We start from the raw sequence: 16,229 nt of genomic DNA on the forward strand, positions 1-16,229 counted from the left end.
TAAATCTCCCTACATGCACGGCTCTAGAAGTTGAACCAGCCTTCGTCTACAATCGTAGTGTCATTTGGACGAGTAAGGTATTTGACACATATGCTAACACATCATTTCATGAACATATTTGGTTATCCTAGGTCAATAACATTCTACAGTGTTTTAATGTTAATGATTAGTTACATATTTCTAATCTTGACTGTTGGATTACATGTATGTTGCATATTAAATTTACTAACACATCTAATGAATGCAATCCAACGACTGAGATTAGAAATATATAACCAATCTTTAACGTCCATTTCACACATTAGCTAACACATCATTTGATGAACATATTGGTTATCCGAGGGTCGAAGACATTTTACAGTTTTATTAAGATAGAATAAGGTATTTGACACATTTGCTAACACATTATTTGGTAAACAAATTTAGTTATCCAAAGTCTTGTATTCGACCTTGCCGTATCCCAAAATAGGTCAGTTTATTAAATTCTTACCTTTATGAAAAAAGTCACAAGTCAGTTTTTTATTATTATTATTATTATTTTAAAAGAGAAGCCAGTATTCTAATGCTATATAAACATGCTATTTCTTTAAGAAACCCTAAATCAAATTGAGGACAAATCTTCAATTCTCGAAATACCTGACAACAGAAGGCCTCCGCACGATCCCACCGTTGATCATAAAAGGCGCTCACTTCAATCCAACGGCCACACATCTTCGTTCTTCTTCTCTACCCGAATTTTCAAGTTTCTCGTGTTCTGTTTTTTCTGCTGTACATCGTTTGGAATCACAAACCGGAATCGGAATTAATTATTCCATTCTCAGATATCGCTATCCCAGTTCTGAATTATCTTACCCTCGAATGGTAATTCCGATGATGTAAAATTTCCTTTTTTTTTTCTCCATTTCGCATTGAAATTTCTGTTTGCTTGCCCAGAAACGGGAGGAAAATTATGGAAATGTTCAATTACTAACTTCAACTAAGCAAATCACTCTCACTTATACATGCCACTCCATTTCGTACAATTCTGTCAAGACTTCCTATTATTTTTTCTTAATTTTCCTGCATTTTCCAGGCAATCAAACACAGTAATACTACCATGAGCTAAATACATCATTTGCGTGTATTAGCACAGTTCTCTGTAATTTTTATTATAATTTTGTTTCCCTGCATTTTCCTGGCAACCAAACAGAGCACTGAACCATTTGATCTTTGAATTGATAGCTTTAGCATTGACATGAAGGTGAAAAGCAGTAAATTTACACAAGTTTGTACAAAAGAGTAGTGATCTTGGAATAGTGTGATACAAATTGAGTAGTGCGCAATGGATGACATCTGTGGCAGCGATGAACCCATGCATATGAATGATAATCTGCATTTGCAATACATGCAAGATCATGAGCATCATCACGGGTTGGACCAAATAAGCAATGTAGATGGGGTGGCTGATGATCATGAAAATGGAAATGGTGGAGCTGAACTTGTCCAAGCCGATGTCCCATCTGACCCCATGAATCTTTCTGATACGCGTGATGGGATGATGGACCATGGCCCCGAAAATGGGGACCAGCTCACATTGTCGTTTCAGGGTCAGGTTTTCGTGTTCGATTCTGTGTCACCTGAGAAGGTGATTTGATTGATTATCCTGAAGTTTTATACTGCCAGTTGTTATTGTTTTGTCTACATGGGATATTTGATTTATGCTTGTGTGGCTTGTTACTGGAATTAGCTCTATTGGCGTGTTTTATTAACACATTATGCGCTTGTTGCAGTGTTTGTTTAAGCTTTGATTGATAATGGTTGTGCTCGAGATGAATTGCTTCAAGTATTTGGTTTATTGTACATTCTATGAATGTCTTTTGATTGTCTAATAGAATTCTTATGAACATGATGTTTCACATGACTGGCGAAAATGTTTGATTTTTACAAGAAAACTGATCTGGGAAGTGTAGTTTTTCTAGTTACTTAAGTAATATTGAAAATGCATCTGCATACTGAATTTTTGGCATCGAAGACTTATACAGACCTTAGAGAATTTGGAATGTAATATAAATATGGATAATGGTAAGATGGGAGAACTATTCTTGGCCGCTTGCATAGTAAATGGAGTGTTCCTAGAGTTCTAGATAATATTGTGGACCATGTAGATTTGTAAATATAACTGTAAACACAAATGAGTGAAAAATGGTAAAATGGGAGCCTATTGGCGGACATGGCCATACATAATAAATGGAGTGTTACTAGCGTTCTATATAAAACTGGGGAGCATGTAGATATGTAAACAATTACGTTGGATCCTAAACTTAGATTGAGTTATATCTGTACACATTACAGAAAGTAAAAGTAGTAAAAGACTGCCATGCTTGTTACTTTCTGGCACATGTTTCAAAAGTGTGCATATGGAAAACTGCAGTCTTTCGAATGTTCTTTTGGTACTTTGAAATCTATAATTTGTTTACTTGTGGCTATTTTGTCTTCTTAGTAGCTTAATAAAGAGAAAGCCTTCTGATTTATTTGAATTACCTTCCTCAGGTTCAAGCTGTGTTGTTACTATTGGGGGGCCGTGAAGTACCTCCAAGTATGCCTGCTGTCCCAGTAACCACGCAGCATAATAATCAGGTATCTGAACTTGGTCTCAAGTGATTTCTTAACAGTTATTTGTATTCTAGTATCTTGCTAACAAAGAATTCAACCAGGGCCTTACTAGTACTCCACAACGGTTGAGTGTCCCTCAAAGATTGGCTTCACTAATTAGATTCCGTGAAAAACGGAAAGAACGAAATTTTGACAAGAAGATTCGTTATACTGTTCGAAAAGAGGTAGCACTTAGGTATGGCATCTGCATTTGTCATAATAACCAATGAATTATGAGGTAAACTAGTTCAATTTTTGCAGGAATACTTGTTCTTTGTTGTATTTTATGACTTCAATCTAAGATTAGTGATGGAAAACCAATAAATTGTTCCAATGATATATAGTTTCAAATAGTAAGTAGTTCATGAACCAGTAGCTATAGCATGCTAGCATATAGCTTTATTCATTTCTAGGGAAGCTTGCTAGGGATGTTGCTTATGTACACTAATTCCATTGGCTGAATCTGACTTCACTTTAGGCAGAATATAGGTAATAAGGTACTTTTCTCACTGCTGGGGATGTTATTAATTGATTTACTTTATGATTCAATGTTCTAAAGTTAATTCAACATTGATACTTCTGTCAATCAGAATCAACCGAGATTTCCACCAACATCGACATTTTCAACCTTGTGTTAGATATGCTTTTTCCCTTCTGCTGTTGCCTTGTTTCACTTTGAGGGATTTCCTCATTCTAAATAGCTGTCATTAATAAATGAATTATGATGCTTTATTAGCCTTTGACAAATTTGAGTGACGTTCATGATTACTGCTGTAGGATGCAACGAAAGAAAGGTCAATTCACATCTTCTAAACCCAATAATGATGATTCTGCATCAGCCGTCACAAGTTCGGGCTCAAACGAGAGCTGGAGTCAGGATGGTAATGGATCGCAACATCAAGAGGCTGTGTAAGTTAACATGTTTTATTCAAACTTCTTAATGTCTGCAATCTGTGAATTTTACATAAGAAATTAAAAATTTATAACAAATTATTAAGTAGACCTTCATGGATGTAGGAACAATTTGGACAAGGCAGGCTTGGAAGAAAGATATTTATAGATTTTAAGGAAAGCAAAGAAGTCGATCCAGTAGCTCTTATATATTTTTAGAAATGCATATAGCTTTATTAAAACCCTGAACTATGAGAAACCAAAACAAGTATACAGAACTGTCATGTGGTTAGTGAAGTTGTCCGGTGGTTGTTGATGAAGCACCACTATTGAAGACTTGTTCAATTGTACTGTTAAATGTAAAGAATATGCAAATTGAATGGAGTCAATGGACTTCATTTAAATTGAATGAGTCATGAAATAGGACAATACATTAATGTGGAATAACAAGGTAATTCAGCTGTATAGAAGATATTGTAGAGGAACAAGCATATTTTTGTAATTAATGCATTTGAAGGTTGTAATTTTATACTAGGTTTAAATTTGGAAAGGATATAGCTGTAAGAAATTGAGCTTGTGGTGACCTGCTGAAGTACACTGCTCTGCTCATGATATGCTATCTCATCTCTGATGGCCAAGGATATTTTGGGTTTTGGGGCAGAAAAGGCTATTACGCTTTGGCAATGTTTAGCTTTGGCTTTTATTTGGACTGGTTGCTTTGAAAGAAATGAAAAGAATTTTGATGATAGGGTGCGGAGGAGGTGGATTCTGTCTAGGATAGAATCAGATATCTAGCCTTGATTATCTAAGAAATCAAAGGTTTTTTCCTTTTTTTCCTTTTTTTCCTTTTAACCTGACTTACGTTTTCTTCTTTCATTAAATGAAATTTTAAGTTTCCCATAAAATATGACATATAATCTTTGAGAGTAGAATAATTGTGGTGTGATACTTGTGCAAGTAGGGTTATATTTTCTCGGCTTCTCTTCGTCAAATTTTACACGTGTGAGCACCTTGAACTGAGACCCTAGTTTTATTGCTTTCCATGAGCATACATTGAAAAGAGCATTTACCCCTACGCCCAAGGTCTCAAGTTCGAATCCCTCCTCTCCGACGATAGTTTGATAAAAAGTTTGATAGCAGTAGGATCTTTCTCTTTGAACTCATTTTTGTAATCTTATTATTGCTATGTACTGTGGATTTATTGCCAGCTGTCGACACTGTGGCATCAATGAGAAGTGTACACCAATGATGCGACGTGGACCTGATGGACCAAGAACCCTTTGCAATGCATGTGGACTTATGTGGGCAAACAAGGTAAATACAAGTGGCATGTTTCTTCACTATTTAGTTCTGGTGGTTTGTATAATGATTGTGCTTGGTACCATATTGCATATTGTACATTTCTATCATGGTAAATGGAAGTCTGTCTTAAATACCATTGTGAATATGATTATTAAGATGCAATTGCATTCACTGCATTTGCAGTTGCCTTTAGGGTCAATACTCAGTTTTCGTTTGGATTAATCTCTAAGGTGGTCTTACAAGGAAATATCTGTTACGAAAACAGCGTGTCTTTCTGTTCAGTAATTTCATTGAAATTTCCACTGCTTTATTTTTATTTTTTTTTCTTTGCACTCTGTGAACCATAGGGTACTCTGAGGGACCTCTCCAAGGCAGCAGCAGCAGCAGCACCCCAAGCAGGACAAAACCCTTCCGTAAGCAAGAACGAAGATATCAAACCTGATTTATAAAGCATGCTTCATTCTTATGAAGATTTTGAAGTATAGAATTGTATTCTATTCTGCTATTTCTTGACTTCTTTTCCTCTCTTCTACTTCCGTTTGTTTTCCAGAACTGAAATTTGGCGGCCGACCAGGTCTTTAGAATTACGGGAAGCGGTAGTGGTCTTCGTTATAGCTTTTAGCTCGGGCCAGCCATTGTATAGAGGAGCTTTAGATGATTAGAAGTAATTTTGAAATGCTCCTTTTATCTCTCTTTTAGACGAGTTGAGTTTGGTCTCACCGCACTGCATAATATGCCAATAGGATTTTCCTGCACTTGAATTAACTAAACATTTCGGCATCGGGTTCCATCTTCTATCTCCTTGACATTTTACTTGAACAAAGTAGTTATGTCTGTAAAACTGAGCTTGAGCTTTCTATCTGATGGTGAAACAGCTGTTGTGAAAGGGTTGTGTTGGGAGGATTTACTAACACTTTCTAGCTCCAATCAATAGAATATACACAAAGCCTCCTCTTTTTGCTCCTCAACTCCAAGAGCAATATTATTCCTCTACTATGAAGCATCGAGGTTTCTCTAAAACTGTTGTGTTTATGTCGCTAACACTACCTGCTGCCATTTGTTTAAAACTCTTACTCCACACTTGATAATGATGACATTTTTATCGAAGACAAAAAATGGAAGAATAAATTCTGGGTTTTGAAGACCTGGTTTCTTTCTTCGGTATATTAATTGTTGATTTAAAACCTAATTTATTTTATACTACTGTTTGATCAAATAAAGGCTTAATTAGTATTGTGTCACCAAAATTATGGATCAAATCTTACTTTACACTCTGAAACTCGTTTTATCTCATTTAAAGCTCGTTTAGAAGTGATTCTAGATAGGTTAAAAATCACTTTAAATGGTTTTAAGTAATTTTATAGGAAAGCATATGGTGATATTTCTTCTCATAATCACTAAAAATCACTTAAAATAATAAATAAAAATATATATATCTAAAAATGATTCCGACGTATCCATAATCACTCCTACGAACCATCTTATTGTCTTCATGTCTCACTTTTTCCATTTCTGTCAACTTGCTTCGTCAAGGAGTCAAAGAATCAGTTACGTTTACCGATGCGGCATGAATCAAGTCTTACTTTACCCTATAAAAACTCATCTTTAGAGGGTCACTTTGTACATTTCTGTCAACTTGCTTCGTTTTTTTTTTTTTGGGTCGAATCAACTTGCTCCGTTAAAGAGTCAAAACAATCAGTTACATTCGACCTTTGCTTGCCGATGTGGCATGTGCGGGTCCACGTAGCGCCAACTCAGACGTAAGCAAAAACAGTGGACCGCACACATCTCTTTCTCCTCTTTCTTTTCCCCCTCTTTCTTATTAAAAAGGGAATATCCAACCTCCAGATTCTAAAATTAAACCTTTCTCCCTCACCGTCACTCACTCACTCACTCACTCACTCACTCCAACTCACTGCTTTCTGTATGATTTTTGCCTTCCCTTCTCAGACGTTCGCTCCTCACATCAACAGAAACCCAATTTCATTTCCCCAGCCTTCAATTCCAGAGCAAGCACTCCTTCTCCCTTACCCCAAGTTTCAGCGCAAATGACCACCACCACCACCATCCTCACCAAACCCAAGATGATCCATCAAAACCAAAACCTACCACCAAACCCGACCCGGCTCCCACCAAAGCGGCTTGTTCGGATCATTCTCGCAGACGCCGACGCCACCGACTCCTCCAGCGACGAAGACAGTGTTGTACCCGGAGTCAAACGGCATGTCAGAAAGATCAGCCGTGAGCTCTCCTCGCCTTCGAATTGTTCCTGTCATTCTAAGCTGTCCAAGCGACGCAACCAGCCGGAACCCGACCCGACCAGCCGGGAAAAGTTCATAGGCGTCCGGAAGCGGCCTTGGGGCCGATATGCCGCAGAGATTCGGGACCCGACTCAGAGAAAACGGGTCTGGTTGGGAACCTACGACACTGCCGAGGAAGCTGCCGCTGTCTACGACAGAGCAGCGCTGAAGCTGAAGGGTCCTCACGCCGTCACTAACTTTACCATCCCCGTTATAGCGGAGGAGACGGTTGCTGATGAGGTGGTCCCCGCTGTGGGTTCGAGCCATGTGAGTGAGGTTGGGGGAGAGGGAGGAGCTGCTGGTTGTGTTTCGCTTTGAATTTAAATCTTTTTGTGTATCTTGTCTTAGGAAATAAAAAACAAAAAAAAGCTCTTTTGTTTTTTAACTTGAATGTTAAGCCTTAATTAGTTTTTTTTTTTCTCTTCTTATTATTATTTTGTGTCACATCACATGTAAAAAAAACGTTCACACACGCCATGCCATGTTAACAAACTTAACGAATTATAACAATTTTTTTGAGAGAGAGATGATGGAAATGGAAATGTATGGAGTAATCCGTGTGTCATGTCAACATACTTAACGAACTGATAGGGACGGTGAAGATAGAAATGCGAGGGGGCACTGTTTGACTCAACAGAAACCAAGAATGATGGAAAATTGAACTAAACTAAATAATGGAATTTGGATTTACAATGGAATTGCATGTAGAATTTACGCTTTGATGTGATGAATTCATTTACACTCTCTTTGAGGGACAAAATTCATATCCACACACTCCCATTCTTCATTCAAATGGGTGCCACTAAAACAGATTTAACAGATTGTCAAAGTTGTGTCTGCCCACAAAGGATGAAAGCTTGAATGAGGCTCTGAGCAGTACGCATTTTATCTGGGGTTCCGGACACTACAACTTGGGTTTCCAAAGATCCAGACTTTGAATCATGAACAACCAAATTTGCGCCTGAGATCTGTGGATGAAATATCCATGAAAAAGGATCCCCATCAACACATTGCCAATTTTGAATGCAAAACCATTGAACTAATAACAGGACAGATAAACCCACCTGCCGGATCTGATTCAGATTACTGTTGTTCTCTCCATAAACGTGACAAATCAATGTCTGAGGAATCATGATCTCAACGGTTGTGCTGCTTAAGTAAGGCGGTTGACTTCCGCTGCTCAAATAAAATTTGCAGAAAAAGGTTAGAATGGCAGCAACAGCATTGAAGTTGTTTGCATGGATTAAAAATTAGGGAACTGTTATTGACAATCCAAAATACTCATCCTGCACTCGTCTAAGTGCATTTTCTCTTATGTTTATACAATGCACAGTTAAAGGATGAGTTTTTTTGGAGTGTCAATAACAACTCCCTAACATTATAGAGAGAAACAAGGATATATTCAAGCTCACTAAATACTTTAATCAGATTATGCGCCCATTCAGGTTTATCCAAACAGTATTACTTATCACAATCATGTTTGAATTTAGCAAATTACCACAACCATAATAGGTGAATTCACGAGATAAATAACATGGCCAGAAGTGTCAACATGTGGTGCCACTTTAATAAGTAACAAAAAATTTACCTCTATCTAATCATAAATACTTGGGAGTTCAATAGCATATAACAAATGTCATTTCCAGAGGATACGAAATATTACCTTCGTAGAGACCCATTTCTTGGAGCCATGCCCAAACCAACATCAGCAGTTCCCCTAGGAGTCCCACAGCTTACTCCCTAGAAGCATCCAACAGACCGGAAAAAGAGGTTTAACAAAAATATTAGAAATTGACAGTGATAGGTTATTCTCCCCATGATAGATCAAAATATAAAAGTCTACGGTTTTTTAAAAGTATAAGGCACCAACCTGGGGAGTCCATGCTCTTGGAGAAGGACTCTCATATGTTGGACCATGTCCTGGTCGCTCATTGCCAAAAGAATAGGGAACTCGGTCCATGTGAGATGGGCCATTGTGATCCATACTATGTGAAAATGAAGGCTGATGATCGGAAGGTTGGGATGGAAAGGCAGAATGATCAATTCCATGATGGAATCTACCAGGTGAAGGATAGGGACCGGGGGAGGCTGGGTTATGCCTTGGTCTAAAGGAGGGTGGAGGCATCTCGGGAAATGGAGACATGTAGGGTGGGCCACTGAAATTAGCATAAGGAGGTTTCATTGGGAATATGCTCTCCCGAATCCTACTTGTTATATGAAAGAGCGCATCCTGTACAGACTGCAAGCCACCAATAACCTGCCATAAAGCACCAAGTGAATATCCTGATAATGTATTTAGCAAGAATAGGATACTCAAGTCCAGAAAAAGAACCCGTGGACCAACAGAAAAATAGGGAGGAATGATATTTATATATTTTAGATCAAACAAATAACTGTGTTACTAGTTATACTTAGGAACCAAAACATGCATCCAATCCCATAAATCAACCCAATGTCCATGTAAGGCTAACAGCAACTTTCTTTATCCAGTATGGCCACATCATACTTAATTATATAATTGAAGATTAAGCCACATGACATACAGCAGGCATGTGCAGTATTATAATATTACCTGTACAACTTCATCATTGTGGAAGCCACCCTTCTGAACTTGTTCCTTTGGAAAAATCCGTATACTAGCACCAGTAGCTCTTCTCATTTCAGTAATAATGAAACCTCCTTTACCCAATAAACAACCTATATGCTGTGGATGTACAAGAAGCCTAGCCACTACTGCAGCTCCAGGTTCAAATCCAATCTCCGCAATTCGATGATGTACACGAATAACGGCTTCCTGTGCTGGGGAATATTTTTGCTCTGGATTCTGCAATGAACTTCCGACATCAAGCTTGAACATCCTTTTGTTTTGTTTTGTTTTATTTTAACTTTATAGCGTGAGTAACCAAACATGTATAAAGCCTAATATAAAGAAAATTAATGTTTCCAGTAAGTACTAATAAAATGTAAAGGCACACACAGTTGAGCTCTAGTACCTCTTGTGCAGATATGATAACAACCCGCTCATCTGAATCAGGTGCACAATCAGCTATCTTGATTGATGCACCAGTTTCACTTTGCAAAATCCGGATAATGGAGCCACCCTTCCCTATCAGACTACCAACCTTATCAACTTGGCATAACAACTTGAATACCACCTCTTCTTCCATAAGCATCCTGTGACCGCTTCCAACATTTTCAGGCCCAGGAGTAGAAGAGTAATTCCTCGAGTGATAATCTGCAGCATTAAAGCCAGACACAAAACCCCGATGAGGAATAGGGTCAACTTGCGCAGGCATACCAGTTCCATGAATCAATCCCCCTGAAATTTTGGTAGCACCAGAGTTAGCTGCATCTACCTTAGGGTTATCCTGAAGACACCCTGAAACAGACAGTAGTGCTTTCTTCACAGCTTGAAAGTCTCCTGTTATCTGCATATCAAACCCACACAAATATAGCCCTAAGAAATACATTAGCACAACAAAAACAAAACATGTTATTTGCACCCCACATAGGTGCAGCATGCTTTCCTTTTTTGTGTTAGCAAGCATCGTCCTATTTTGTCTTTATTTACCCTTTTTATCTACTGTTGAATCTTTTTCTCTTGGGTCCCTATCATCTTTCACTTGAACAAAACAGAAAAAGAGAAGGTAATTGAAATTCATGTCTGCCTAGTTTTACCAAAAAAATCATCATGTGGTCTTCTTCATTTGCCTGTGTGCAAATGTTTTAGCAAGCAGTGAAGTGCACTCACTGACATTTATGAAACATATACTTAGCAAAAGAAAGAAAATCAATCAATCAATCCATCAATCAATCAAATTTTACAAACTTAGCATATAAATAATGAAATACAGAACTCACTGCACTTGCTTGTCGCACAAAGCAATTCAGGAAACAACATGTCACACCAACACAAAATATGCGTGGTCACATGGTTTAGGTAACCCACGAATATCTAGCACTTTATTTTGTTGAGAAAAACTTCGGTGGGACTATCATGGCACGTCATTATGCTAATTGTTGAAAGAAAGTCATTTCTTCTTATAAGATCATAAACTAATAAGATTTGATATTTTGTTCCTAAGTTTATGCATTCTTTTCAGTTTTAACACACGACGTTGTTTGAGTGGTTTGTCATACCACATTAGCACAATGACGTGGTATGAGCGCTCTACATAAGTTTTTCCAGTGTTAATGCAGTTCCTCATAACTGTTATACCATTTAAGAAATCACACAAAGTTATCACTTACATCATTCAATAGAATCGTAGTAAAAGCAACAAATAAATAACCATAAAATCTCGACAATTGCACATCGATCACCAAAACAAAGCACTCAGAACACACAAAAAAGGGAACAAGCTTACAGAAACAGCAGAACAATTACAAAGTATCCACATTTTACAATCTCCATGCAATGCAACTAGAAAAAATATAAATAAAAAAAAGAATTCATTACCTGAATCAACTCATCTCCAGGAGATGCACACGGCGGAATCTGGTCTCTGGGCAAAACCCTAACGTGAGCCCCACTCTCATGCCTAATCTTCTCCACAATCTTGCCCCCTCTCCCAAGCACACACCCAACTTGACTAGTCGCCGCCAACAGCCTACAACACACCAAACCTCCGCCATTATTGCCCTTCTCTGCTTCACCGGCCTCATCCACCACAGCTCTCCTGAAAACCCTAACCAGGGCCTGCTGGGCGGGGGACCCTTCAGGCTTGTCTAGGGTTTGGGTTGTGTTATTGGGGGATTGGGCATTTGGGTCGGCGAAGATGAAGATAACGCACTCGTCACTGCCATGGGTCGGGTGTTCGATGCGGACCTTGGAGCCGGGGGTGGGGCCCAGTTTGGGGATGAGGGCGTTGGTTTTGGAGGATGGCAGGAGCAGGCGGAAGAGGGCGCCTTCCATTGATGATCGAAGCTACTCTCTATTCTCTAGTGAGCACACAGTGGATGGATACAAGTGTCTCTTTCTAAAAAAAGTGGGGTGTTCTGAGTAAATCTTTGGGTTTGGATAGACTCATCCCAGAAGCAAATATCATATGTGGGCTTTGTTCTTCAAATCCAATCTCTCTCTTTTGGACCAAAACAAAAAAAATGCAAATTTTTTCTAAGTCCACCAATCCCCCATATGTCATCTCAGTTTGTTGATATTGAGGTAGGTTATGAGTTTGTTTCTTTTTGTGATATTTGTGCGTTTAAACCAATTTCGATGGCTTAGATATGATAATAAATTTTGAAAAGCAGATCGAAGATGCAATTCTTTTCAAAAAAAACATTTGGGTGAAAGGGAAAAAAAGGCTAATAGAAAATGTCAAATTCAAAGCAAGAAATACACACGTTCGGTACGGTCTAATACCTTGTTAGAAAATAGCACGTTTTATATTTAGATATCGTCAATGTAGCTAAATTATTGGGTGCAACACATGAAAACGTTGTTTTTATACTTAATATGCTGGGGGCAATTTATATGTATAACCAGGGGCAGCCCTGGGGTAGCGCAAGTGGTGCCACCGCACAGGGCCCCCTGAAAAAAAAAATTTCTTTATATTATATATATTAATATTATAGGAATTGTATATATAGTATAGCGTGCTAGACATTTGCACAAGGGCGTGTTTGGTGGAGTTGGCTCCAGCACTTCTCCATTTAACGTAGTGCCAAAGTTGATTCTTGCTGAAGTCGGTCTATATGCTGTTTTTATATTATTTTTGCATTATAACTAAAAACTTTATAGAATTAATAAACCAAAAACCCTTGAAATAAAAGGAAACATCGAAGCTAACCATAGGAGGAGTATATATATATATATATATATATATATATATATATATCCCCCAAACACTTTCTACTCCGATCATTCTTTTTTAAAATTAAAAAAAAAAATTCTCATCTAAGAAAAGTACTTTTTTCATTCAAAACAAAACAAAAAAAACTTCATGGCTTCTTCTTTTCTTTTAAACTCTGATTTTCTGGTAAGTAATCATCATCATTCATCAATCTCTCTTTGGTTCTTTTTTCAATCCTTTGACAATTTTAGTTATTCTTTCAATTTCAGGAATTTCAACACCAAAAAGAGAAAACCCTAATTCCTATATTCATAAAGAACACTCAAAATCAAATAGTCAAATTCAAATTTCATGAATTTGTGTGCAACTACTCTTTAATTTGTGATTGCTAATTTTTTTTCCTATTAAACACAAATTCCTTATTGGAGGCAGCAAAGGACCTTGTAGGGGCACAATGAGCTTATTTTTGTACCAAACATTTAGTTTTATCAAATAGAAACATTTAAATTTTTATGAATTTGATTTCTGATTGTCATTACATATTTATTCATGACTTTTAGTTATAAAAAAATTGTTTATGACATTAAGTTATGCCAAATTTTTATTTATAGTATTTCGTATTAGATTATGTGAAGTCCAAATTTAAGTTCGCACAAGGCCCTCAAAATCTCAGGGACGGCCCTGTGTATAACCGTTCCGTAACATCGTCACAGAGAGTTATTAATTCATGTATTGTAATACGAATGGACGACAAGTTAGATGATAGTATTAATAAATAAAACATGTGCTATAAAAATTATAACACACATGTTGGTATTAAGATCACACCAAAACTCTCTCGTGCGTTAAATGTATGGAGAAACTTGCAACATGTGCATGTGAGAAAAGAGAATAGAGATGTCTATATTTGGCATGGGTGATCAAACGGAGCAGTGTCATCATGGTAATGTTTCAACTCCTAGACCTTAAACCCAACCACATGGTCATGTTGTCTCAAGACATCGCCATTGTATTACTTTGCATTCCTATATTGCACATTGTTCGCGTGCAAAAATAAAAAAATAAAATTAGCTAGTAGGGTTCTAATTGTGGTTGTTAAGAAACTTCGTCCACCTCCTAAAAGCCTAACACGATTGAAATAGCCATCTCTTGAATGAAGGAAAACTTGAGGGGATGCAATTTAAGAAGAATATGCTTTTTTTTTCTCTTTAATTAGGCTTTATTTTGGTCACAACATGTGGGTATAGCTCTTTGGCGAGGGAATTGTGCGTATGTCTTAATTTCATGGTTGATTTGGGGGCTAGGTTGGTATGAGGGAATAATGGTATATTCAATGGACTTCTGTTAGATTTGCACTTGAGAGATGGTGATAGGTTGATAAGTTTTGAATTAATCCTATTACAGTGGTGGATATTAAGTATGATTTCTCTTGTTATATTTCTCAACGAAGAATGTTAATGATAATCGTCTACGTGTGTATGAGCATTTATCAATTGTTGAGTCATACCTTGTAAGGCCCACTGTAATCAATAACTCATGTGCACACGAAGCACATCTCAATTTCCAATATATATTATAGCATGACATTCAAATCACACGTATTGAGTAACTTATTTTTTAAAGAAAGATACACCCTATTTATTTTAGAATTCACCAACAAATATACATCTTGTGGCTCTCATTGCTCCATTCTCTTCAACCAACACACAACCATTCTTGACCTAGTATTAGATTTCACAAAGAAGAATGATTCTTTTCTCTCAAAGAAAGCTTTCCCGCAATGCTTTTTGCACCATAGATTTTGTGCACACAAAAGACTTGAATGATTTATGGCCCGAATTCAAAAAGGAGAAAGAAAGCTCCAATTCAGGGACAATTTTCCTGGCCCACCCATAAGTAAATCATTCCAATCACGCCAAACTTGTGCTCAACCACCGCTTCTACTGCGTGGTTTTGTATCAACCGCCAGCTATAACTCACACGCGTCACTCATCCGCTGGGCCTGTGCCCCATTCAAATTATTATTATTATTTTTGTTTTTTAAGAGAAAATTTTCTTGTGGTGGATCAGTTGTGGTTGATTCATTTGCGTGGTTGAAATTAGAATGGTAAAGTAGCTGTCCGCTCAGATTTTGCCACGTCGTCAGTTACCGTATGGTGGGTTTGAGGAGCTTTCTTTAAAGCAACGAAGGCAATGAAGCCGCTCTTAATATGCCTTCGTCACTCTAATTTTTTTTCTTCCAATTTTATTATCTTTTTATTTTATTTTGTAATTATTTTTTTAATAATTCTTTTAACGATAAGATATACGTTTACAACCTTATGCGTCCTTTGTACCTAAGAGAATTAATCTCGATCAAATCATGCTATAATGGGAATACAAGACAAATTATAGCTCCTCGACAAAAAAAAAAAAAAGAAGACACAAATTATATTACATGTTATTCAATTATAACTCCAAATATGTCATTGTGGTTTGATTTGATGTCTGTAACTCCACCGACATTGAGTATTTATATTCTTATTCAAGGCGAAACTTCGAACATTTTGACTGTTCTAAGCCAAAAGTCAAGATTTACTTACTCAAAAATAAAAAATTCATCGTATAAGTAAATTGGGGAAAAAGAAACCATCAAATAAATATGTTTTAATGTGCTAGACAAAGCACAATATATTTTATTTTTTAAGTAAAAGACTTCAATTAGTAATTTTAACATTTTTAAACCTTGTAAAATTTTAAATATTTCTGAATACTCAAAACATTATATATAAATAAATAAATAAAAAGTTATACTTTAAAATTGGGAACAACGCAGAAGAAGCCGAGGGGTATATTTGGAAACTCAAGAACTTCCAAATTTTGCAAGGTGTTTTGGAGGTTAGGATTTGAATGATGGTGACGTAGTCAAGTAGTGCCACGTGTTTCGACAGAAAAAAAAGAAAGTAGTGCCAGGTGTTGATTCTCTGAAATGCCGCTCCAACTTCTGGTAGAGAATTAGTTGTCGTTGGGGCTCACTTCGCGCCATAGTTGGTAGCAACCAGATATTTTCCAGACGACCCTCACATTTATTATTTAATATTACTCGTCCACGTACCCTTCTTCAATAAAAACAAAATTTCTTCAACACTATTTTCATTTTTTGCCCCTTCTTTTAATCATTTTACTGGATTCACCCTAAACATCAAATAATTGCCACAATATTTTTTATTTATTTAAAAAGGAGGATTATTTGGAGAAATTATAAAATACTATAAAGTCATAGTTATGATATACATAAATATTATTATTGAAATTATACCTTTAATGGTAC

The 16,229-nt window shown here is 37.0% G+C and overlaps 3 protein-coding genes across 4 annotated transcripts; 2 read left to right on the forward strand and 1 right to left on the reverse strand.

Moving 5' to 3' along the window:
• On the forward strand, window positions 585-5,792 carry LOC18781755 (GATA transcription factor 24). 2 transcript variants are annotated; one of them, XM_020558723.1, is made up of 8 exons: window positions 585-861; window positions 1,222-1,624; window positions 2,530-2,616; window positions 2,694-2,827; window positions 3,409-3,540; window positions 4,731-4,836; window positions 5,172-5,237; window positions 5,375-5,792. In XM_020558723.1, exons 2-8 carry the CDS (start codon window positions 1,322-1,324, stop codon window positions 5,378-5,380), a joined length of 834 nt encoding a protein of 277 aa, XP_020414312.1. In that variant the 5' UTR covers window positions 585-861; window positions 1,222-1,321; the 3' UTR covers window positions 5,381-5,792. The 2 variants fall into 2 exon arrangements, with proteins under 2 accessions (XP_020414312.1, XP_020414311.1); XM_020558722.1 differs by having other exon boundaries at window positions 5,172-5,792.
• On the forward strand, window positions 6,444-7,536 carry LOC109948212 (pathogenesis-related genes transcriptional activator PTI6-like). Its single transcript, XM_020560507.1, has one exon. The coding sequence runs from the start codon at window positions 6,873-6,875 to the stop codon at window positions 7,440-7,442; it is 570 nt and encodes a 189-aa protein (XP_020416096.1). The 5' UTR covers window positions 6,444-6,872; the 3' UTR covers window positions 7,443-7,536.
• Window positions 7,772-12,182, reverse strand: LOC18782445 (KH domain-containing protein HEN4). The gene is made up of 7 exons (XM_007214883.2): window positions 11,584-12,182; window positions 10,118-10,552; window positions 9,697-9,948; window positions 8,995-9,381; window positions 8,788-8,864; window positions 8,189-8,300; window positions 7,772-8,092 (listed from the first exon to the last, which is right to left on the reverse strand). The coding sequence occupies exons 1-7, from the start codon at window positions 12,037-12,039 to the stop codon at window positions 7,949-7,951; spliced, it is 1,863 nt and encodes a 620-aa protein (XP_007214945.1). The 5' UTR covers window positions 12,040-12,182; the 3' UTR covers window positions 7,772-7,948.

This window comes from Prunus persica, chromosome G3, assembly GCF_000346465.2.
Source record: "Prunus persica cultivar Lovell chromosome G3, Prunus_persica_NCBIv2, whole genome shotgun sequence".
In the NCBI taxonomy this organism is placed as follows: Eukaryota; Viridiplantae; Streptophyta; class Magnoliopsida; order Rosales; family Rosaceae; genus Prunus; species Prunus persica.

Bases quoted from the DNA above. Each gene is read 5' to 3' on its own strand.
- LOC18782445 (XM_007214883.2), bottom strand. From the start codon at position 12,039: ATGGAAGGCGCCCTCTTCCGCCTGCTCCTGCCATCCTCCAAAACCAAC. The intron at 8,865-8,994 runs GTTGGTGCCTTA...GGATGCTTCTAG, and splicing joins CAAGAGCATGGACTCCCCAG to GGAGTAAGCTGTGGGACTCC. The intron at 8,301-8,787 runs GTAATATTTCGT...TTATTTGAGCAG, and splicing joins AGAAATGGGTCTCTACGAAG to CGGAAGTCAACCGCCTTACT.
- LOC18781755 (XM_020558722.1), top strand. From the start codon at position 1,322: ATGGATGACATCTGTGGCAGCGATGAACCCATGCATATGAATGATAAT. The intron at 2,617-2,693 runs GTATCTGAACTT...GAATTCAACCAG, and splicing joins CCACGCAGCATAATAATCAG to GGCCTTACTAGTACTCCACA. The intron at 3,541-4,730 runs GTAAGTTAACAT...ATTTATTGCCAG, and splicing joins TCGCAACATCAAGAGGCTGT to CTGTCGACACTGTGGCATCA.
- LOC109948212 (XM_020560507.1), top strand. From the start codon at position 6,873: ATGACCACCACCACCACCATCCTCACCAAACCCAAGATGATCCATCAA.